Consider the following 19,675-nt stretch of genomic DNA (forward strand, 5'->3'; position numbering starts at 1 on the left):
GGGTTGTTTGCAGCATGATGTCATCCCCTTTCTGGACACGGTTCACCAAATCCTTTCTCCCCCCACCTCCCAACATCAGAGGCTGCAGCAAGCTGACACTCTCTGCGCTAGCAAATACGTGCTTCTCCTCATCAGTGAAGGAGAAAAGGGAGGAAGCACCCCCCCTCCCAGTTTATTCTCATAACCTGCACGGCCCGTTTTCCCAACATCCCACCCCAAATCACCACACTCTGGCTCAGCAGCGGAAGTTTCCGGGAAACGCTGCGGTTAATGTGAGAAAGAACCAATCTGAATTTTTATAGCGTCTTAAATCTCCCAGGAGATTAGATGATTGACAGCTCCATGGGGCACTGTGATTGGGCGGCTGACACCGAGCGGAAGCAGCCCTGGGTCCACCCCATGATTGACGGGCGGATTGACCGATTGGGGAGGGGAACAATTGAGGCTCTTATGAATGAGGCGCCAATCAGCAGTGCAGGGGGGTGGGGCTGGCATTCAACAGAAGAGGTTGAGGTGGCGTTGTCGGTCCTCCCTTTTTATTAGGGAGCTAGTGCGTTCAAAGTAGAACTGGGGGGGAATAAAAATTGCTATAGCGGGGAGGAAAAGGACATTGTCTGGATTCCGTCGAATTTGTTCCCAAAGAAGTTTCTCCCGGTTGCAGAGGTGCTTTTATTTTCTCAGCGAGAGGTAAGGGGTTTGAGCTGCTGGTCACATTGTATCCAGGGCTGTCCTGTTCGAATGTCTCTTCAACTGAAACGTGTAACATTGTTCCCGTTATCTGAGGAATTTCTGGCTTGGCTCAACTCGCCTGGGTGAGGTCATTGAATTATTCTCAACTAACGGGGTTGTTTCTAATAAAGCCGAGTTATTTTATTTGTGGGTAGGGGAGGATTTTGATGGTTTCTTTTGAAAATGTCCTTTTTTTTTTGAAGGATTGTCTTTTGTGCGGTTAGATTGCTAGATTCTTAAACTTGCGTTTGTCTCACTCCTTTCAATTTTCCAAATTGGCAATGAGGCTCCTGGGGAAGGGGGTGGGGGAATAAATGCGTGTTATGGGTGAAGTGAATGTGGTGATTGCAGCAAGTCAAAAGTAAGCTACGTTTTGGGGAGGGGTTGGGTTTTGGTCTATATCCGTGGAGTATCCTGTTTATGTGAATTTATCCAGTTTCTTCAAAATATGTAACTATATGCTTTGACCAAAAAATGTCAGCTTTGAGCCTGATGGTCATTCTTCCCATTTTAAACTCTACCAAACTGAGTGTGAATGCAATGACTGGGCCATGTTTTACACCAGTCATTGACTAGTATATGCTTATGACTTAATAGTTTGTGACCTATTCTGCTACTCCACTTCCCTACCATATACAGGTATCACACCAGATAAGGTCATTGCTGTTTTCACATGTTTGTGTCATAGTCAAGCACCTTGATTATTGCATATTTATTTTGGATCATGAGGTATCAACCTGACAAACAAGTGCTCTAACAGGACTGAAGAGATCTAACTTTTCAAGATCACTCTTGAAGACACTGATTAGGGTTTCTTCGCTCATCATAATGTCTTGCTAATTTTTGGTAAAGTTGGTATCTCAAACTAAGAGGTTAACTTTAACATCACCTCTCTCACTGCTCAGCCTTCTATCTTATAAGAGAATTGAGCTATTGCTGCAGAAATTTGAATTTTGGTATGTAGTCTAGTTGAGTACCTCTGTTTCATGAAGACCATTGTTAATGGATGTTATCATTCTATTTATAAAGATTGTGCTCTAATGGTTTACAACTTTGCATATTGTTCAAGAGGTATTTTTTGTATGTTTAATGACTATACATGCTTCATACCACCCTGAAGGTCTGAGTCAGTTTAAAAATGCACACATGGTTCAGTTGGCAGGAAATTAAGTGTTTTGAGTTTTTAAATATTTAACCAATTATGCACACTTGCTAGACTCTATTTTATTTAATGTACAGTAATTAAAGGCATCATAAAGTTGGAAGTCATTATGTGTTCAAAGCTATTTACAATTACAGGTTTTGATTTCAGGTGTGGACAGATTTGGAATACTTAATTCTAACCCCCTCACTACCCCAATTGCTTTTACTCTATGCCACCTGGTTTGTGTGCCCACGGGTAGCTTTCATTCTGTCTCTCTTCACATGCTGCCCCACCCCATCCCCCAAATATTGTTTTTCTATGTTTACTCTTGGGTACAAATCTACAAGCTATCTATGGGAGGTATGGTGACTAAAACTGCTAAAGGGTGTATAAGCTTCCCTGTAATCTCTAACATTAAAAAACTGAAATTACAAGAACTGGATTCTTAAAGTATAATCAATATTCAGTAAATGCTACTTGGACACCTACAGTAATATAACAGGAAAAATACTAACTTTCACATTTTAATCTGATAAAACAGTTCATAGGGTTTATAATTATTTTAACATTAGTGAGCTCTCAGCAGAAAGTGCCTGTTTGAAACTCCAGGCTTCAGCTTTAACGGTACTATGTTCTCCTGGTGAGGCAGCAAGTACCTTTTTTTTGTCATTTTAAGCAAAGTCCTCTTAAGCATATGTGAATGAACGTCTCGTAATAATTTTCTGTTCTGAGGAAGGTTCACCAGACTGAACTGTTAACACTGATTACTCTTCACAGATGCTGTCAGACCTGCTGAGCTTTTCTAGCAATTTGTTTTTGTTTCTGATCTACAGGACCTGCAGTTCTTTTGGTTTATGTTCTTGTAGCAAGTTGCACTCTAGTGATTCATTGTCTTTAATTCTCTGCATACTTTACTGTTTGAACTAAATCTATTCTGTAACCTGGTTAGTGGTTAACCCAAAAACCAATCTTCTCTCCTTCTTGTCATAGTAGAACCTGTATGGTTATCTTTCCCAAATCTCTCTGGTTAAGTATCTGGGTTTAGCATTGCCAGCTGCTGCCTAGCTTCAGTGTTTAGTTTTGGTTTTAGGTTTGTCTCCATAACAAGCAGGTCACATTAGCTGGTCTTCAGGCAGAGTTAATGGAAAATTCCATGTTCCTGCAGCCACGCAACCAAATTTCAGTTAAGGTTGAAGCTGAATTCTGTGACAAAATCTGGCTCTATTCATGGACACTTCAAAAATGTACACTCCTTTCAAAATCCCACAAAATAAAAATGATTTGAAATGCTGGAACTTGGGTCAAAAATACTTGATGTTCTGATTGGTTAAATTGCAATAAGTACAAAGGTCTGTGGTAGTGGATCAATAAAAAGGCTGGAAGTGCAAAGGCAACTGGAGGGAAATGGACTATATGATAGAGACAAAATCATACAATATTGTAATGAATGGAAGCTTCTATCTGTATTCACTTTAATCTCTCCACAACAAGGATGGAAACAACTTGTACTGACTTGTGTTCAAACTAAAGGTCTTGATTGGCTGTTTTTTAAAAATAAAGTTTCTCATAATTTGAGACTGGGGAGATTCTGAAGTGCTGCTATAAAACATTAGTGAATAGGGTATTACATCACATTTTTAAAAAAAATATTGACCAGTAGGCACTTGTGTAGACACAGTTTGAAGGGGAAGAATGGACTAGTCATAATAGGAGTTGAGTTGGAGTATTAGAGCAGGTGAATATCCCCTTAATTTATTTTTGCCCTCCTATTCCCACAATTGATAATGAGCTTAGTTTGCTTCTTCCAAAGGTGATTTGTAGATGGCCATGACATCAAAGCACATACTGTTTTATGTTTGAAAGTCCTTGGCACCAGTGCTAATTCCATTGTAGTGGAGCTGGAGTTGTTGGTGGGGAGAAATATTTTGAAGAGGTGAGATGTTTTTCACGAAGGAAAGAGTTTTGCAAAGGCCACGTTTTGTAGCACCATGAGGTTTAATGCAACCATTCTCCAATGTGTCCTTACCTATGACTTGTACTCTGCTGACTTTGTGACAATGTGACTGTTCTTTTGGCTATTGCAATGCTCTGCTTAATTCACAATTAAAGACTTATCCCATGCCAATTTGTAGCAAGACTCTGCATATCTAGATTTTGATGAGTGTTTCTCATATACTTGGGATGACTTTAGTAGTACAAGTTCAGTCATCTTTCAGTTCTCTCTAAGATACAGCACTGTTACTCATTCTTTAGCCATAAATTACTTGGTAATCGCTATTGGTCTGTTATACTTTTTGACAGAGCTACTAACTTGCGTTTGATGAATCCTTTTGAGATGCAGGATAGTAGATTATTTAAAGTTTGTGAGAAGATTTGTAGCTCGGGTGCTTGTTGTTGTGGTTCTGTTCGCCGAGCTGGGAATTTTTGTTGCAAACGTTTCGTCCCCTTTCTAGGTGACCTCTTCAGTGCTTGGGAGCCTCCTGTGAAGCGTTTCTGTGCTGATTCCTGTGGCATTTATACTGGTTTGAATCTGCCGCTTCTGGTTGTCAGTTGCTGTCCGCTGCAGTGGCTGGTATATAGGGTCTAGGTCTGTGTCTGTTGATAGAATCTGTGGTTGAGTGCCATGCCTCGAGGAATTCCCTGGCTGTTCTGTTTGGCCTGCCCTATAATAGTGGTGTTGTCCCAATCGAATTTGTGTTGTTTGTCATCTGCGTGTATGGCTACTAGGGATAGCTGGTCGTGTCATTTCGTGGCTAGTTGATGTTCATGGATGCGGGTTGTTAGCTGTCTTCCTGTTTGTCCTATGTAGTGGTTTGTGCAGTCCTTGCATGGGATTTTGTACACTACGTTGGTTTTGTTCATGCTGGGTATCGGGTCCTTTGTCCTGGTGAGTTGTTGTCTGAGAGTGGCTGTTGGTTTGTGTGCTGTTATGAGTCCTAGTGGTCGCAGCAGTCTGGCTGTCAGTTCAGAAATGCTCCTGATGTATGGTAGTGTGGCCAGTCCTTTGGGTTGTGGCATGTCCACATTTTGTTGTCTGAGAGTGGCTGTTCAGACAACAACTCCCAGGACAAATAACCCGATACCCAGCATAAGCAAAACCAACGTAGTGTACAAAATCCCATGCAAGGACTGCACAAAATGCTATATAGGACAAACAGGAAGACAGCTTACAACCCTCATCCATGAACACCAACTAGCCACGAAACGACACGACCAGCCATCCCTAGTAGCCATACACTCAAATGACAGACAACGCCACTATTATAGGGCAGGCCAAACAGAACAGCCAGGGAATTCCTAGAGGCATGGCACTCAATCACAGATTCAATCAACAGACACATCGACCTAGACCCCATATACCAGTCACTGCAGCATACAGCAACTGACAACCGGAAGCGGCAGATTCAAACCAGTATAAATGCCAGAGGAATCGGCACAGAAGCGTTTCACAGGAGGCTCTCAAGCATTGAAGATGTCACCTAGAAAGGGGACAAACGTTTGCAAGAAAAACTCCCAGCTCGGCGAACAGAACCACAACAGTAGATTACTTAGTGTGGAAACAAGCCCTTTGGCCCAGCAAGTCCACATTGACCTGCCCACCCAGACCCATTCCCCTACATTTTACCCCTTCACCTAACACTACGGGCAATTTAGCCAGGCCAATTCACCTACCTGCACATTTTTGGATTGTGGGAGGAAACCCACACAGACATGGGGAGAATGTGCAAACTCCCCACAGTCGCCTGAAGTTGGAATTGAACCTGGGTCTGTGGTGCTGTGAGGCAGTGTTAACCACTGTGCCATCGTGCCTGAGTTGGGACTTTATGTTGAGGTTGCATAGGGCATTGGTGAGGCTGCTTCTGGAGTACCATATCTAGTTCTGCTCACCAGCTAGAGGAAGGATTTTATTAGCTGGAGGGTTCCGAATAAATTTAGCAGGCCATTGCTCGGTATGGACGGCTTGAGCTATAAAATAAGGCTGGGATATTGCTCATTCGAGCATAGGAGGTAGAGAGGTGACCTGAAAGAAGCTTAAAATAATGAGGTATAGATAGACTTGATGGTGGTTGCCCTTCTGCCATTGTGGGGAATTTAAATTCTAGGGGACACATTTTGACAGAGAAATTTTAAAGACATGAGGCAAATTTTTGAGGGTGGTTTGCATGTGGAATGAACTTCTTGAGGAAGTCTTGGATGCAGTTACAATTACAATGTTCCATCCATTTGGATGGATGCATAAATAGGAAATGTTTGGAGGGATATGGGCCAGAAGCAGGCAGGTGGGGCTAGTTTAGTTTGGGATTATGCTTGGCATAGACTGGTTGGACCAAAGCGTCTGTTTCCAGGCTATATGAATCTGACTTTTAAGTTCAAAGCTGTCCAAAACGGGGCAGTGCAATAATTAGTTCCTGAAACCCCATTTCATGTGTACAACTCAACTTGCTGAGATGGGTTTGGAAGAGATCTAAGTGTTAAATGAATGTGTCATAAATCAATGTTCCAATATTGTAATCTAATACCAAGGAAAACTAGCAGGAGCTTCAGTTATATTGCCAAAAAGATTTAATTAAAATTCCTGGAAGTTTGGCAGAAACTTCATCAGGCTCAACCATGGGCAATGTAGAGTTCATATCAATGGCTGTTCCACTGGCTCTGACCACAGTAATGTGAAACAACAATTTGGACTTTCTTTTGAAGGAATGAGCTTTAGTTGAAATCATAATGATTTTTGCACCATCAATTAACGTTCTAAAAATGAGAGTTTGTCCTGATATTAGATTTTTAGAAGGCTTTTATAAGAGTCAGTCATACGGCATGAAAACACCCTTCTGTTCAAGTCATCTGCACCAACCAGACATTTTAATCTGACCTGGTCCCATTTGCCAGCATTTGGTCCATATCCCTCCTAACCTTTCTGTTCATGCACCCATCCAGATGCTTTTTAATTGTTGTAACTGTATCCATCACCTCCACTTCCTCTGGCAGCTTGTTCCATACATGCACCATTTTCTGTGCAAAGAGATGTCCCTTTGGTCCTTAAGAAGAAAAATGCCTTCCTCTCTTTAAACCAATGCCCTCTAGTTTTCTTTGCCCACTCTAGGATAAAGACCTTGGCTATTAACCCCATCCCTGTCAGTCATGATTTTATAAACTCCTAAGGTCACCTGTTCGTCTCTGCTGTTCTGGGTGGGTGAGGGGGTTGGGGAATACCCAGCCTATTCAGCCTTTCCCTCACACAAACCCTCCACTCCTGGCAATATCCTTGAAAATCCTTTCTGCATCTAGTTTGTTAAATTTGAAAGTCCCTGTAAGATTAGGAAAAAAGTAAAGTACATGGGTTAGGAGATAATAGTATTTTAACTGAAAATAGAAGGAATAAATGTCTTATGTTGGCAAGTTGTGATTAGTAAGAAACCATAAGCAGCAGTACCTGGGTCACCAGTTGTTCACTATATATCCATTATGATAATTCCAAACTTGCTGCTGATATGAACTACCGAAGTAGGAATTTCTTGTGAGAAAGATACAAAGTGGCTTCAGGAAGATTTGCATAGGCTTAGTAAATGGGCAAAAAGAGGGAGATGGAATATCATTGTGGGAGTTGGTGGGGGGGTAGGAAGAGAAGAGAGAAATGATTATCCACTTTGGTAGGAGAAACAGATGTGCAGAGTACTTGGTGAAATGTGAAGACTGTGTAGAAGTAGAAAGGGACCCCAGTTTTCTTTGTTAATAAGTTACAAAGCTAACCTGCAGGGGTAGGAAGGTTAATGGAATTGTAAGAGGAATTGAGTACAGGAGTAGGGATGTCTGTCTAGCTTTTTTTGAGTTTGGCTAGACAGCACCTGGAGTACTGTGTGCCATTTTGGTCTCTTTACTTCAAGAAAGATATCATTGCCTGAAGGGTGTGCAGTGAAGGTTCACAGGACTTCCTAAGATGGTAGGAGTGTCCTAAAGGAGATTAGGCAAACTGGGTCTGTAGTCTCTAAGTTTGAGATGACGTGATCTCTCTGAAGCAGCATATTTAAATGAGGCAAGAGATGCTGGTAAGCTGTATTCCTTCATTGTATCCCCCAGTTCCAGACTCTCCAATGTTAAGTTTGAGATGAGTTTCCTTTACTCAGTATTGTGAACCCGAGAGTTTCTCTAACAGATGGCTGCGGAAGCTGTGTTTGAGTGATTTTTACTGTAGTGGTTAGATTTGATTGCCAGTAGAGTACTGTTATGGGATATGGTGAGTTAAAAGCCACTGCAGTTTTTGGTTAGCCGTCATTATATTGAATGAGGCTGCCTCAATGGACTGAATGGCCTATTCCTGTTCACTTGTTATATGTTGCTCTGCACTGGTCTGTATTTAAAATGGGTTCTTAGACCATTAGGTACCAAAGGAAATCTTCGATCCCCTGCAGTAAAGACAGCTGTAGATGCTATATGATATTTTAAAGACTTTATTTAGATTTTAGATTTATTGACATTGTAGAGACAATGAATCTTTAAACGCCATTGGCACGTGGTTCTTGTCATCACTTCTTCGAAATGGGCTAGTTGTAAAATGTCCTTTTGTTGAACTTCTGATTCTTTTATGCAAATGCTGCAGACCTAAAATTAAATGGAAAAAGAAACTTCATAATTAAAGAACTTGCCCTAGTTTAATAGTAAAGATGTGAATGTGATGGGAGAGACTTAGAATCAGGAATAAGGAATATTTTGCTTAGTCAAAAATTCAGCCTGTGCTCTACTGCTTCAGACCCATTTAAAGTCTGGAATATTTCTTAATATTTAGTTTGCATTCTATAGGAAACCTTTTTTGCTGAAAACAAATTCAGGCAGTCAGATTCTCAGACAATACCAACTCCAAATAGTTTTGTCAACTGATCGGTTTCTCCCACCTCTGGTTTCCTGAATATTTGCTTTTTAATTAATGACTTGTTGCTGCTCTTGAGATGTCCAAAGTAAACACTGAAATTCCTCAGATATTTTCAAAAAGCTGAAACGTGGCATCCTATTGTATTAAATCATTATGGCCACTTGAGGAATTGTGGGCTTTCGTAAGGTGCTCTGAATGGTGAGTGGTGCAAATTGATTGAAAATCTTCTGTCTGAACCAAACTTTAAAGGGTGATTGTCTAAGTATCAGTGTTTGCATGTGTAATTTGTTTATATTTTAGTCATTAGTCCTTGTTTTTGATATCTATGTCCATATTGCTGATGGAACCTCTATCAAATTGTTGTAATTAAACCCTTGTGATGTTTCTGTTAGCATCTCTAAGGTGGAAAGTTGATTTATAGCTTGGCATATTTTATCTATAAGTACAGACAAGGAAACTTGAAAGCAGACTTAGACAGGAACTATGAAATTAGGGTTTGAACAACCAGTAGCATACATGTCTTAGCAATAATTGGCTAAGGAGCACAGATAAATATTAGGGTGGGGGAGGGGGAGAGAAAGAGAGGTAGAAAGAGGAAGGTGGGAAGCTGATGAGGTATAATTGAATATCTTGAGAAAGGATTCATTTTTTAAATGACACAAACAACAGATGAGTATTCTTTTGGTTTTTGTATTTGAGTTGTCTAAACCCTCAAGACTGAGTAATTCTTCAAAATGTCATATGTGCAAGGAATCTGTAGATTCTGAAGACCCTTTTTGAAGTAAACCAGGAATGACTTGCAATTTGTAAAGCAAAATAGAATTTATTCAATATTAAAAGTTGAGGTGGATTGTTCTGTTAATATGGTAATTGAAAAAACATTCTCCTCCTTTTTTATTAAAGTGTTAAGGTGAGATGCTGAAACTAGTGACAACTGATCATAGGCATGTCATCAGGAATTGTTTTTCAGCCTGCCTTATGGTGGTAATTTGAACTATTGTTTAGTCTGTAGCAAAGTGAATAAAATAAAGGTTGATTTTATGAAGTTTTTAACCTTGGTTTCCTCCTCCTTGGCAGGAGAAAGTCAGCTCAACTTATTTGGCCATGAATTATGATTTGCTGTTTGTCACAATATGAAATAAGATGCTGGATCAGACTTGGCACAATGAGTTGGTTTACATATTAATAACTTAAGGTGCATTGGGTGTTTTGTGCATTGTCTGCATCAATGCTTTGTGGAACCCAATAGTCTTGTCATCAAAATCTGTGACTCAGTTTTTTGTTTTATTCTCTTGTGATGTGGGTGTTACTGGTGAAGATACACTTGCCCATCCTTGATTATCCTTAAATGGTCTCTGAACCAATTTTAGATGGTAGGTAAACATCAGATGTTGAATCCTAAAGGACATTAAGATATCTTGACCATTAACTTCACAGGATGTAGATATTACTGAATAGGCCAGCATTGACTGTTCATCCCTAATTGCTAGAGGGTAAAGAGGCGACCACTTTGCTGTAGGTCAAGCATGACCGTTTCCTTTTGTAAGGAAACAGTGAACCGTATTAGATTTTTTTTGTTGACCATCAACAAGGGTTTCATGGTTGCAATTGGAATGTGTTTAATTCCAGATTTTAATTTGGAATTCAAATTTCATAATCCATTATGATTGGGGTTTTTGAATCCATGAATCATAGCCCTGCAGTGTGGAAGTGGGTCATTTCAGCCCATTGAATCCACACCAACCTTCCTAAAGAGCATCTGACCCAAGTGCTCACCCCCACCCCCAACCATGTCCCTGTGACCCTGAATTTCCCATGGGTCATTCACTTAGCCTGGACACTCTGGCTATTCCAAATTGCCTAATCTACCTAACGTGAACATCTTTGGACTCCAGAACACTTTAGTTGGGGTTTCTGGCTTACTAGTCCAGTGGCACTGCCTCCCCAGGTTGAAACTACACTCATCTTAGATGGTCACTCCATTTGGAAGGCTGGGTTTTCCAGCTTGTAGTAAATGGCTGAGAATATTTTGGCTTAATGGTTTTGTCCTGTGTACTGATGCCAGGAAGTAATGTTTTAGTTTTGAGACTCTTTAGAGAATCTGTCATTCTGATTTTAAGAATGCAACTTGGCTTTATGGTTTATCCTCTAATGGATCAATTGATGTCAAATTAATGTGGCACCCTGACAGTGGGTAATGTCATAACTTTCTGAATATATTTGGTGTTAAGGTGGTGAAGGTAATGAATCATTTTAAGAGTGCCATGAAAGGTAATGGTTTTCAAATAGACTTGTTCTGTGAAAAGTTGGCAAGTATTAATCTAAATGTCTTGTCTAAGATTCAAATTCTCCATACCCATGTATTTGGGTTTTGGACTAATGTTCCTCTTTTTTTTGGCTCTTTAATCAGTTATTGAAATGAAGCAGTCATGCATATGAAGTACTTGTTTCAATAAATCTTTCAAATGACTGTCTGCTTCAACAGCAATTGTACAGGTAATATGGTGGGAAATTCATAGCTAAGATAGCTTAAGAGCAGTCTGCTGACACCACAGTTGGCCATTTGCTTAATGGTGGTACTTATCTCTACTGCCATTTCCATCAGATTGAGTGGCTAGTAATGGATGATGTTTTGTGAAATAAAGTGCCACTTTATATTGGAATTTGAGAGTTTAAAAAAATCATGCAATGCAGATTTGCAGGATTTCCAGTCCTGGCAGCAGGTCTTGTGAAAAGCTGAGGGAACTAGGGCTTTTCTCATTCATGTGAAGAAGGATGGGGGAGTGACTTGACAGGTGTATAAGTGAGGTATTCTAATGAAAGTAGGTTCTTCTCTACTACAGAGTGCAGTCCATGTTTAGAGTCAGACATTTGGGACAACTTAAGCAACTCTTGGATAGGCACATAGATAATAGTACAGTGAAGTTTGATTTTGTAGGATAAAAGGCTGGCACAACATAAAGGGATGAAGGGCCTATACTGTACTATCTTGATGCAAAAGTGCAGACTTAAGAGTTTAGCAACATTCGTATTGAACTTCACATTTTCAAATCCTTTTTTTTGAGTTACAGCGCATATCACTTCATCTCTCAAATCCACACCCTCCTGTTGGATTTCAGTAGTTATTCTTCCTCTTCCTTTCCCCCCCCCCCCCCCCCCCCCCCCCCCACTCGGTTTAAATGGTGACTTTGTTTTTTGCCTCAAGATCTTGACTTTTTTCATTTTTCCTGTTTGGGCAACTCTGCCTTTCCAGCTGTGAGTCTATGCACTATATATTTGTGCAGTGAGTATGAGAATTGTTAATGGAAATCTGAATACAGTTTTAATAATTTGCAATGTCTTTAAGTTCTGCTTCATGTACAAGGCAGTTGTGATTGTCTTAATTTTATGTTCCCTCTCCCCAGGCTTTTGGGCTATTTGTTTTTTAAGAGAGAAATCTGCAGAATTCATGACTATTTAATTTGTGCCATCTGTTTACTACAGGTAAAGTTGGCCACTTTCTGAAGTTCTGATGGCTCAGCGGAGTACCCAAGAAGATCCAGAGAGGTATCTGTTTGTGGATAGGGCGCTGGTTTACAACCCTGCAACTCAAGCTGACTGGACAGCAAAGAAGCTGGTTTGGGTGCCATCAGATCGCCATGGGTTTGAGGCAGCTAGCATCAGAGAGGAGCGAGGTGATGAGGTCATGGTGGAACTGATGGAAAATGGCAAGAAGGCTCTTGTCAACAAGGATGATATTCAGAAGATGAATCCACCAAAGTTCTCAAAGGTGGAAGACATGGCTGAGTTAACATGCTTGAATGAAGCTTCAGTCTTGCACAATTTGAAGGATCGATACTACTCTGGATTGATCTATGTAAGTTTACAATCTTAATGTGTTCAAATCTCTAGAAAAAATAATTTTAGACTAGCTTCAGTGATCCTTCTTTGAGGGAAATTTCTAGTAGGATGATGTTTATATTGTTGAGACATCTTAAGATTACTCTCCCTTTTCAAAGTGCAATAATTTAGAATACTGTCTCTCCTATTGAGAGGAGATGTATATTTAAAACACATTACCATGCCTGCATGCTTGGTAATTGATGCATCAAGTTTGAATGTGCTCATGAAAATTTAAGGGTCTTTGATTAGAATATATGAATATACTTAGTTACTTGGGACATCACTTTGCCTTACATGCTGACCACTAGTTGATGAGCTGAATTTTGAATTCCCAGCTTTAATTCTATTTTAATCTTGAAGCTGCAAGTTCTATAATCACTTTGTTTTTATTTTAAACTGTTAGTTTTGTTACTGTCACTTACATCACTTGTATGCTTGTCCTCTGTTGAACATTTGATCATTACCAATAAATGAGATTTATCTCTGAATTACTAGCTCTAAAACATTGCTCCAATATTAGATGCTTCACCTTTTTATGGAATAGCATGCCACTTGTATTCTGGGGTTTTGGTCTTGCCCAAGTGAAGGCATAAAGATTGTCCATTGGGGTAGGGTTTCACCTGAACTCTGATCTTGACCCAGTTACCATGGATGGACTGCCCGTACACTCTGACAAGTGATACAATATTTTCAGTTTTCATTGGAGCAAAAAGGGCTAAGATGGAAGAAGGAAAATTATGCTGGTCTCTAATATTAATATTTTACTGGGCTTAGCATGGAGAAAATTTGAGTTGATAGTATCACATATTATCGCTACAAACTGTTCGTTATTTATAGTAGTATTGCTCTCTTGAGCATTAAAGCCCAAAGGACATTAGCTATGTGATGAATTGATGGGTTCCAACCATGTTTCTAAAACTATGTAGAGTTCCTGTTTTTTTTGCTTGTTTGGTCACTTGCTCTGTTTTGGATTTATTTTAGATTCTCTTGGTCACACCATATTTCAAATATGCAATCTACCATAAGTAAATGTGCTTGGGTAACATTTTGAAATGTTACCCAACAAATTCCTTGACATTTGTAGTAGCTTAGTTTAATCTTAAAACAGCTAAATCCGCTCTGCCAAAAGGAAGGAACATTTTTAATAATTGTCAATCTATCACCTGTGAGTATACATTTTTTTAAAAAATTACTAGGAATAACTCTTAAAGTATCCTTTCTTTTAAAAGTAATACTTTATCCTTAAATTAAGGATCTGTCACACTTTAGTAATTTCTTTAAAATGTTTAACTTATTTTCATGTCCCATGCCCAAAATATCAAGTTTCATTCTTGGATCTGCAAATAAGAGCAATTTGTGGAAGCCCTGAAAGGTGGTAGTCTCACTCCTGGAGCATGAGTGGAGCCTGTTTATCTATGTCATGCTACTACATAGATCAGAAACCTGATTGAACTGTGTGCAATTTACACTGCTAAATTCTGTTTTGTGCCTCTTTTGAAATTTTGGTGCATTTGAGTGGATACTTACTTCAGGCTAATATTGTTTCATATCTCCATTTAGAGAAATGACCATTCTAAATGTCATTGGTACTTTAATTTTTAGGCTTCAGAAATGGCTGGCTTTTCTGCTCTGCCAAAAGCAAGTTGATTTTTGTGAATCTTGATTTTATTTTAACGATGCTATGTTCAAATGCTTAGGAATATCTTCAGTGATGGTTATCGTCTAACTTTTGCTGATTCTAAAATGGGTTGTTTTACAAAATCCACGTTTGAAACATTCTGATTTGGTTTGTTACTTCTGTTTTGTTCTTCCTCTGAAGCTGTGACTGACTTTTTTTGAAAAGTTTAACAGCAAGTTGGCTTGGAAGTTATGGTTATAAATATTGCTCTTGGTTGAGTTAGAATAAGTGCTTAGCTTTTTTTTTGTTTTGAAGCGAATTATTTAAGGTTTAAATTTCTTCCAATTTCTCTCTCCTGTTGCTGTTCAGTTATGTTTTCTGTTGGACAGATTAATGGTAATGCATCGAAGACAATTAAGTAAATCCTGACTGCCTTTCCCCCTCCCACTTATGCTTCAGAAAGCAGTATAAAAGCATATCATATGCCAATAACAGCAAATTAGTGACTTGGCTTACTGTCTTTGGCACTTGGGAGTTGAAGGACATTTTGCTGCTCAGCCATGAAATAAAATTCCTGGGTCACCACTGAATGAAGGATTGTTGCATAGTAAGGTTGGCCTCTTGCCATATTTAAACTGGTGGCACACAACAGCTGAATTTGTTGAAACACTTGCTTAATCACTCAACACCAGTTGTCACTTAATGTAAGGACTACAACTGATTAATGCACATGAACCTTTTTTAATCACGATATCCTTGTTTCTGTTTTTCTTCATGCTGTGTAAGGTTCTAAATTTAGGAGTAATTGACTTGTATTCCTGATGAAGTGCTTTTGCCCAAAACGTCGATTTTTACTGCTCGGATGCTGCCTGAACTGCTGTGCTTTTCCAGCACCACTCTAATCTAAACTCTGGTTTCCAGCATCTGCAGTCTATGTTTTTTACCTTTTTTCTTTTTAAACCCAGTTCTGACATGGAGTCCATAGTTGTTTGGCTTAAAATCAGCCCTGAAATGAATGAGGAATAATTGTTAGAACAAATGAGTGAACTGCTTTTATTTATAAGTGGATCAATTCTGTACCACTGAAAAGTTACTTCAGTGATCAGTTTATGGGTAGACTGTGGGAAAATGAATGATGAACTTGGCTCATTTTCAGAATTCTCCTTGTGCAATTCTCTATTGCATAAACAGACCATCTTGACCTTTGCCTGAATTATAAATGTTTACTTAGACCACATTTACATGCGAGCTGTTTGATTTTTGGAGCGAGGCGATGATGCCAAATTGTATTCTTGCCATCAGTAGGCACCATGAGTATGAAGCCAGACATTACACAATCCTGTACTGGAGGAAGCTTCTGAGATCAGCAGTAATGATCTGGTGTGTCCCTGTATTGCCATGTGGCAAACCAGAGTTATAAGGTGATCAGTGTCCTTGTTCAAAACCTAATAATGGCCTTGGCCCTGGCCCTTGTTTTGTGTATGAACTGCAGTGGAAGCTTGGGGTCAGGAACAGTGTTTTTTAGTGGTAATTTTCTTTTAAAATAAATACCAGTTTCCAAGGTATCTTGTGAATTTTTTTTTAGCAACTGCTTGGTAATTATTAAACAGAGCTTGCTGTAAGTGGATCTTTCTTGTTTTGTCCTAATGGTATGGAACTGCAGCTTGATTTGCTGACTGATGCAAGGTGCCAAGTTTCGGGCTATTTGAGCCTGAGGCTCTGAGCTTGTTTGTTGAATAGGGCTCCAGTGGAAACTGGTGTGCAGTTCAGTAATTGTACCTGATCTCTCTGGCTCCTACTGATGAATTAATAATGGTACTATATTTCACTTTGGTTAGCTGGAATGCATTACAACCAAGAATAAAATGTAGTAACCTTGCAGAATAAATACAAATTACACTTTGAAAAAATCAGTTTGGTTAAGGGAGCTAATGTCACTATTTCCTTTTTAAATGGATAGTTTTAATAAGGTTGGAAGCACATAGACTGACAATTGGGTGTCTTTAAGTAATACAGATTGCTTTTGTTCAGGTAATTGAGTTGCTGATTTAAATCAAAGGCTTACTTGTGAAAATGCAGAGAATGTGGGTCTTGCTACCACAGATTTGAGGCCAGTGGTATTGTTTTCTTAAATGAATTTCCTTGGTAAGAAAGGAATAAAAGACCATGGTGAAATTATATGGAAAGAGACTTGTAGTTGCACAGTGAGGACCTGTTGAGTTGAGGCTTTTTATGCCAAGCTTTAAATGATACTCAAATCAAAGCTATAGATAAATGTGATAAGGATGCCAATTGGAGATGTCCTCAGAGCGAGTTAACTTTCTCTCAATTCTGAACAGCCTAGTCTGTGGAAATGGTTCAGGAACAGTTGCAGATTTGCTGCCTTTCAGAACAAAAATATTTTGAAATTTGTTTTAAAAACTTGTGTTTTAGGTGTAGGGGAAGATCTACTTTTGGTCACTTTTTACATAATGCACTAGTTGGAAGTTGACAGAATTTTAAACTCCGTGTAGTTGACTTCCAGTGGAGATTAGGATGAAACCCTGACTTGAAGCAGCTTTCTGCACTTTCAACAGTTAGCATTTTTGAGTAGTATCAAATGTCTAATAGTGGTCTTGTCATTTTCAGCCAGGCTGTGGGTGTAAAATTGCTGGAGAATATGGAGTCTGGCAGCATCTGTGGAAAGAGGTAGTAGTTAAGTTGGTGTCAAGTTTGATATGACGCTCTCTTTCTCTCTACAGCTGCTGCCTGACATGCCAAGTTTCTCCAATGCTTTCATTTCCACTTTCCAGCATCGGCAGTATTTTTAAAAATTTCTCTATATATGGACTGTGGGTGGTTCACCTCCATAGGCCAGTGACCTGACTGATCAATGCCCCATCCAATAACTTTGTTTCTCAAAAATTCACTCCCTCCACTATTGGTGCACCAATTTTGGAGGCTGATCCATCTACAAGGTTCTCTGTAGCAACTTGCCAAGCCTCTGAAAACCTGCTCCCTGGAACGAGGGTAGTAGGTGAATGAGCAAGCCTACCTGCAAGTTCCCATCACTCTCTTTATCCCCTAGCTTCTAACTGTCATTGTTCATTCACTTGGGTGAAAATTCTTGAGCTTTCTCCCAAATAACATAATGGGAGTACAGCAAATCACCAAGAGATCTTCAAGGGATAAGGTATGGTAATATCACGAACAAAATCTAGAAGCTCAGCTTAATGCTCTCCATACAAGGATAAAATTCTCCCATACTAAATGATGGTATTTGAATTCAGCTAAAGCTTTGAAATAAATAAAAAGCTATCTTCAGCAATGTGGTGTCCATGAACTGGTCAATTTCTTAAAATTAACCCCATCTAACTCATTAGTCAAGAGTGTGGTATTAGAAAAACAGGAGGTCAGGCAGCATCCTGGAGCAGGAGAGTCAATATTTTGGGCGTAGCCCTTCATCAGGAATGAAGCTTGTAGGCTGGAGCATGAGATTTCTCTCAGCCCTCCGGCCCTAACCTCATTCCTGATAAAGGGCTTATGTCCAAAACATTGATTCTCCTGCTCCTGGGATGCTGCCTGACCTCCTGTGCTTTTCTGGCACCACATTTGACTGCAGATGTTAGAGTTCAGAGTCCTCACATTTTTCCAACTAAGTCATGAACCTAGTTTCACTACCATCCTTCATGACTCCAAATCCACATCAGTGGGGTTGACTTTTTTAAAATGCCATCTGAAATGGCTGAGCAAGCTACTTGGTTGTAGCATTGCTAGAAAAATAGCTAAAACGCATTTGGGTTTGCCAACTGGCACCAGCGTTGGTCCTACAGAATCCTTCATAACACTCTTGGCAATTTGTGCCAAAATTTGTAGAATTATCTCATTAATCAAGCAACATTCTGCTTCACTCCAGGATCTCTTGGCTTCTGACCTCATTGCAAGCTTAGCTCAAATGGTGGGTAAATGAGTTGAAGTCAGTACTACCCTTGACCTTTTGAGGCAACATTTGGTTGAATGTGGCATCAAGGTGCCCTAGCATAACTGGGGTCTGGAGTGGTTAGAGGAATTCTTCTGCTGAATGAAGTTGTCCCTACTTTAAAGAAAGATGGTGATGGTTATTATTGAAGGTCAATAATCTAATTTCCAGGATACTCTTTACTCAATGTAAATGAGGTTCTAACAGACCTGTTCAGAGATGTCACCTCTTATCTCTTGTTCATGTGGGACTTGAACGCAGGCATTTTCTTTAAGGATCTGTTCCTCGAGTTCTGCTCATTACAGGTGTTAGTCTAGTAAACCTCAGAACTGCTTCCAGTGTTACCATCCTTCCATAAGTAGTGTCCAGTACTGTGTACAATGATCTCTGCATTGAACAAACATCTTCACTTCTAGCCTTACAATGTTCAGCACCACTTGCACACCTGTTACTAAAGCAGTCACTCCAAATGCAGCAAGACTTTACTTGTCACTTATCAACCCAAGCATGAAAGTAACATTTTGTGCCACAAGTGCCAGGTAATGACTATCTCCAAAATTACAATCTGAACATCTCCCCTTTTTTATTTGAAGTTTTGTGAAATTATTATTGAACCCCATTATTGGTATTGAGTTACCATTGTTTAGAAACTAAACTGGAATGCCACAAATATTGTGGTGGTTAGCAGCTTTATTCCCCCACCTTTTTAGAGCTATGCAGACCTCTGGATCTCAATTGTGTGCCATGACTTCCAGCATCTTTGGTAACGTTGGCCACAAACAGGCCAGAGGCTAGGAATCCTCTCGTAAATAAATAACTCTAACTTTCCCCAATGTCTTTGCTAATGAGGCACAATTCAGGATTGTGATGGTATACATTCAGCCCCACCAATACTCATGAAGCACAGTGCAATCTGCTTTTTTGGCATTCTGCCACCTTCAACATTTTATTGTCTTCAGCACTGTGGTGCTTACCATCTACAACCTACACAGCCAGGTCCTTTTGACAGCACCACCAGTAACTTGCACTCCTTGCCACACAATCATCCTGGCTGGCTGGGAACTATCACTGTTCCTTCACTGCCATCAGGCTTTTGTTTATTTCCCCCTGTCCCTCCAGACTGCACTACCTCAAACTGTTAGGTTCCCTTCGTGAAATTCTTACACGCTTGGTGCAACTGTAATATACCAACTTCTGTGAACAGCCACTACTTCAGCAAGTGCAAAATTTTGGAGGATCACTTAACACTTCACTTGTGGAGTGTCAAGTGAGGCTCTCTGAACAAGGTGACCATTCTCCTCTTATACAGGGTCTTACGTTGGTAAGTTCATGTGTGCAAGACAACCCTCTACCACTTGGCCATAGTCACATGCCACCCAAAAGCAATCAAAAGTGATTAGATTAAACTGCAACATTTACAGACTATGATTAGATTGTCATATCCTGCCTGCAAGGTGACACTGCCACCTGCGACATTCA

The 19,675-nt window shown here is 39.8% G+C and overlaps 1 protein-coding gene across 2 annotated transcripts in view; it reads left to right on the top strand.

The window, feature by feature from the left end:
- Nucleotides 1-494: 494 nt before the first annotated feature.
- The window catches only part of LOC132827645 (myosin-10), a 149,898-nt gene continuing 130,717 nt past the window's right edge, over nucleotides 495-19,675 (top strand). For both annotated transcript variants that reach the window (XM_060844231.1, XM_060844232.1), the window contains exons 1-2: nucleotides 495-687; nucleotides 12,222-12,594. In XM_060844231.1, coding sequence (XP_060700214.1) covers nucleotides 12,250-12,594 — 345 coding nt within the window. In that variant the 5' untranslated portion in view covers nucleotides 495-687; nucleotides 12,222-12,249. The remainder of the gene's footprint in view (nucleotides 688-12,221; nucleotides 12,595-19,675) is intronic.

The sequence above is a fragment of the Hemiscyllium ocellatum genome, chromosome 25 (genome assembly GCF_020745735.1).
Source record: "Hemiscyllium ocellatum isolate sHemOce1 chromosome 25, sHemOce1.pat.X.cur, whole genome shotgun sequence".
In the NCBI taxonomy this organism is placed as follows: Eukaryota; Metazoa; Chordata; class Chondrichthyes; order Orectolobiformes; family Hemiscylliidae; genus Hemiscyllium; species Hemiscyllium ocellatum.